The sequence below is a fragment of the Amphimedon queenslandica genome, unplaced genomic scaffold (assembly GCF_000090795.2).
Source record: "Amphimedon queenslandica unplaced genomic scaffold, v1.1 AMPQUscaffold_13262, whole genome shotgun sequence".
Classification (NCBI taxonomy): domain Eukaryota; kingdom Metazoa; phylum Porifera; class Demospongiae; order Haplosclerida; family Niphatidae; genus Amphimedon; species Amphimedon queenslandica.
In genome coordinates, this window is record NW_003546502.1 from 42,114 (window position 1) to 46,813 (window position 4,700).

Consider the following 4,700-nt stretch of genomic DNA (forward strand, 5'->3'; position numbering starts at 1 on the left):
GTTTCAGTATACTCTATTTATCTCTTCTGTAAGCTCTTTGGTTGCTGTTTTGGCTTTTAAACATTTTATCATAGGAATATTCTCACCCATTGGCAATTCCCGCTTTTCTAAATTTTGCTTTCAGGAGCCAAGGCGCTTGCCCCTCCATTGCCATGAAGACAGAAGTGTATTCAGCTGTGTCCTATGACTAGTGTCTATCATCAGACTTAGTCTCAGTCCATCAGAACCAGGTATGGTGGAATAACTCACTCAGTTGTCATGTTGCAGCTGGAGTGTGGATGATTATGACCATCTTTTCACTTCTTAAAACTATAGGATTGGTCTTTAATCACATGTAAGAAGCATTCCAAGAAACATAAGTGTGCTGGAATAGCTCAGCATCATGTAACTAGCTCTTAATAGTGACGTCTAGTATGAAGTAAAACACTTCCATCGTTACATGATTTTAATATTTTATTTATGATAAAAATTGATGTCAATTACAATAATTATCTTTGTTATCGTCAAAATAGTTTCAAATTATTGTGTATATACTGTTAATATCATAAAGTATGAGTAAATACATAAATAGTCGTCTATACAAATGCAATGTAGTGACCTAGTGATAACAACAATAATAGTTCTAGCAACAACACCCATAATGTTTTTTTATAATTTAAATAATAAGTAAAACTGTTGGGAGAGGATACAAATGGTTTACAGCCATGAACGAGTCCTGAATGTGACGATTCCTCTCTGCAAGTATTGGATAGCGACACGGGGTATTAATACGACATGAGGTGCTCATACAATACAACCAGTGAATGTACAGATAAAGAATGAGCTCTTGCATGCCTCAACTATCTATAAAAGAGCCAACCTATAGTTTTAAGAAGTGAAAAGATGGTCATAATCATCCACACTCCAGCTGCAACATGACAACTGAGTGAGTTATTCCACCGTACCTGGTTCTGATGGACTGATACTAAGTCTGATGATAGACACTAGTCATAGGACTCAGCTGAATACACTTCTGTCTTCATGGCAATGGAGGGGCAAGCGCCTTGGCTCCTGAAAGCAAAATTTAGAAAAACGGGAATTGCCAATAGGTGAGAATATTCCTATGATAAAATGCTATAAAAGCCAAAACAGCAACCAAAGGGCTTACAGAAGAGATAAATAGAGTATACTGAAACAAAAGGACAGCTCAAAGTGGCTCCTACAGCTAGAATGGCTGGATAAAAGAGAAGATTGTTCAGCCTGTCTTTCCTCCAAAAATCCACCATTTTACCCCCACGTTGGGTGCGCGTTAATTAGAATCGCTTAAGTGCAAAAGGTCCATTGAGTAAATAATTAATTGCTACCTTGTACAGAAATTAAAATATTAATAAAGTTTTAAAGCGTTTTGAACTAAAGTCTGTTGAGTTTCATTTGACTTAGTGATTTTTAACGACCTGGGGGTGTAGTCCCCTTGTCATTCCTACATGTATAATTGATTTCACCCACATGCGATGCTTGTATATTTGTATGTCCACACTTACATTTCTTCTATACATGTTGTATTGGAGAAATAAGAAAATTCATAAGCCTTAGCAAACACCCTCCCACGCTCCTTTAAGTAGTCAGAGCAAACAATATGGTGGCTTACACAAAGGACAAAGTCATAAGTTTTTAAGCAAAAGAACATATGTACAGTCTCAAGACCTTTCTTGAAGGATTAGAAGGTAGAGAAAACCTCTTTAAGTTTTAATAAGAACCCAGCTGTACTTGCAAGATGGTGAAATCAATTATAGTAATACTTTTACTCTGTTACGCTTGTTTGTAATAACTTTTGATAATCCAGGAATTTAGAAATTTTGTTTGTGCCATTAGAATTGCTAGGTCCTTCCCGTCCTTAGAAAAAAAGAACAGATCAAAATGACAAGGCCTTAGCCTTTTTTGGATGTCCCTCTATAAACTCAATGACATACTTTGACCAAAATTACGCAGCTAGAACAGCCAAATCAAATTCAGCTTCTATTATTAATTGATAACAACCAGGGATCAGGTGAAAGTGAATAGACTTTAGAACATGCATAAAATCTTAACTCGGTATCAGTCATTTAAACTAAACTGCATACACAACCAGTCGATACATTAACATGTACATGGCATGCACATACATGTAGTTACATGCACCACTTACTAGTTTACTGTCTCCTAGAGCATGATGAATTCATGCAATAACTCTATATATAATAATACAATGGAATATATAAGTACATAAATGACACCACTCACTTATAACAGTTTGCTATGTTGACATGTAGTGGCCCAAAGACTTGAGCAAACAATTGCACAGCTTCAGATAGATAGTCAGGAGCAACTTCAATATTAGCAGACTGCAACTGAACCTGAGCCAACTCATACCAACTCATACAACTCATACAAACCAACTCATACAACTCATACAACTCATACAAAATTAGAAATACAATAAAGTTGTTGAAGATTGAAGTACACATACATGTAAAAGACATAATATACCATCGATCTGAAAATTTTTCACTGTGATTATAATTTCACTGGACTAGAATTCCAAAAAAAATTAGATCACCAACATAATTATATGCCACATTCAATAATACATGACACAGTCTTATTTGGTAAAATTAAATAACAGCATCATTTAAAAACACAAAAGTTTCTACCACATAAATTCCCTAAACTACGGTATACATTGTGTAGCAAAAGTGACAGTACAAAGCAGTAATAAATGGAGTTTTGTCTCACTTTAAAATCAGTGTGCTTAACAACAGGTACAATACAGGCAAGATCACCTTCATTGAATGGAGCAGTCAAGGAAAATTTGTAATCCTTAAATGTAATCTGTACTCCTGATAAGGGGTGCGGTCAATGAATATTAATGAGGTATGATGCCATCTAACCTGTTTTGTTACGGAATTCCCTGAGAAGAGAGACTTTGCTAACACCACAAGTAGTAAACATGTGAGTTACAGAATTACTAGAGAAAGAGATAGACATTTAAGTACATGTACATCATTAAATATTGTTTATTCCGTTATTATTAGCTTACTATTCCAATGTGTACAGGAAATGCTGAAGTACATTTTCCACTGACAGTTTCCATAACTTTCCTTGAGACAAGTCTAAACAAAATATATCATCAACGTACTGTACATGTACATAGATAGTAGACACGGAACGGGATAGGAAACATATCACGTGAGCCACATTGCACGCATAGCCATCCGCGTTCGTGATAATAATCTGAGGGCTCGCGCGTATACTTCGAAGACACTCCTCTTGCTCTAGTCACAAGGCTGATCGAAGCTGACACTTTGTGGGACTTTTGCTACTACATCAGAGACTTTTAGATCTTTTAAGCAGTGCTGCCTTCCTCCTTGGGGTTTCCTTCATGCCAAGAGTATAGTCATAGACCGATACTTTCGATTAGAGCACGATAAGGGACAATTATGTAAGATAATGTCTTGTTGCATTTGTGGGACTCTTTAGCTCTTATTCCTGACTGAAATCCCAAGTTACTAATATTTTTCGATGAAATAAACCCTTTCCCATGCCACTAAATTCCTGAAATAAATCAAAAGCTTTGCTATAATTTTTTATGATTTTTTATAGATTGCGATGGGAAAGAGGAAATTCAGACTGAAGTATCCAAAGAACTATGAAAGAGTCAAATATTCCACCAAAAAAAAAGCTGCGTCTATGTCTTTACAAACATCTACTACTTCATCACAGGTTTCTACAGGAGCTGTATTATCAATTCAGTCACAAGATCATCCGACGGAGCTGATTGTTAAAATACCTATTTCTAGCTATAATTCTTTGCCTGTTCACAATGCGGCTGCACTATATGACAGGTTAACGATGTCAGGAAGCATTCCACATGGATGGTCATCATCATTACTTGTGTCTGAACTCCACTCATCCATCTTCTCTCTGAGCAACAATCTTACGTGTTCAGCTTCAAGCTGTGTCACTCTCACTGTCACTGTTAAGGAAGATTGTGTTTGGTTGCTGTTTGTAAATAATAGACAAGTTGATTTAAGTTACTGTAAGCTTCTGCAGCCGCTTTTGACTCATCAGCTTAATAGTATAACTCTCCTACTACAACTTTTGTCACTATTGGAAGGTAGCCATATCTGTAGTGGTAAATGTGATGACAAGTTTTTACCAGTTCAACAACGCCGTAAAGGAACTTTCTATGGCAAGTCAGGTATTTTTTTCAAATTTCAAATTTGTTTTTCTATTAATTTTTCTGTCTCGGATCCTATAGGCACTGATGTTGTGGCATATTTTGATTCATCGCTCACAACTCCAACTATTCGTCACACAAAATGTGAGATATTGTTGTCCTATTTAGGACGTTGTCATTTTTGTGATGATTATAGGTAAGTACATGTATATGGTAAAATTATTAATCATGATTAACTTCACAGACCTTCTCTTCACTCATTGGCAACCCGAGAGAAGAATCATTCTTCATCTGCATTAGATACTTCAAGTCATGTTAATTATAAATGTCTTACACCATCAGAAAAAGATACACGAATTGCTGCAGTGAAACATGAGAATCGTCTTCTTCGACTTAAGCTCCGTAGACTAACAGCGAAACTTGATGCTATTGTTCAGAAAGATGAAGCTGCATCAGATATTAGCCAAATTATGACAGAAGAGGAAGAGGCTGTTCATTCTGCATT

The 4,700-nt window shown here is 36.1% G+C and overlaps 1 protein-coding gene and 1 long non-coding RNA gene across 2 annotated transcripts in view; both read right to left on the reverse strand.

Annotated features, from left to right (window-relative positions):
* Positions 1 to 751: 751 nt before the first annotated feature.
* On the reverse strand, positions 752 to 1,037 carry LOC109583956 (uncharacterized). Its single transcript, XR_002185787.1, has 2 exons — positions 945 to 1,037; positions 752 to 859 (listed from the first exon to the last, which is right to left on the reverse strand). It is a non-coding gene; the product is annotated as an uncharacterized LOC109583956 (long non-coding RNA).
* Positions 1,038 to 2,643: 1,606 nt separating this feature from the next.
* The window catches only part of LOC109583954 (clustered mitochondria protein homolog), a 6,391-nt gene continuing 4,334 nt past the window's right edge, over positions 2,644 to 4,700 (reverse strand). Inside the window, exons 4-6 of the mRNA XM_019999500.1 lie at positions 3,056 to 3,128; positions 2,907 to 2,983; positions 2,644 to 2,855 (exon numbers count right to left, since the gene is read on the reverse strand). Coding sequence (XP_019855059.1) covers positions 2,644 to 2,855; positions 2,907 to 2,983; positions 3,056 to 3,128 — 362 coding nt within the window. The remainder of the gene's footprint in view (positions 2,856 to 2,906; positions 2,984 to 3,055; positions 3,129 to 4,700) is intronic.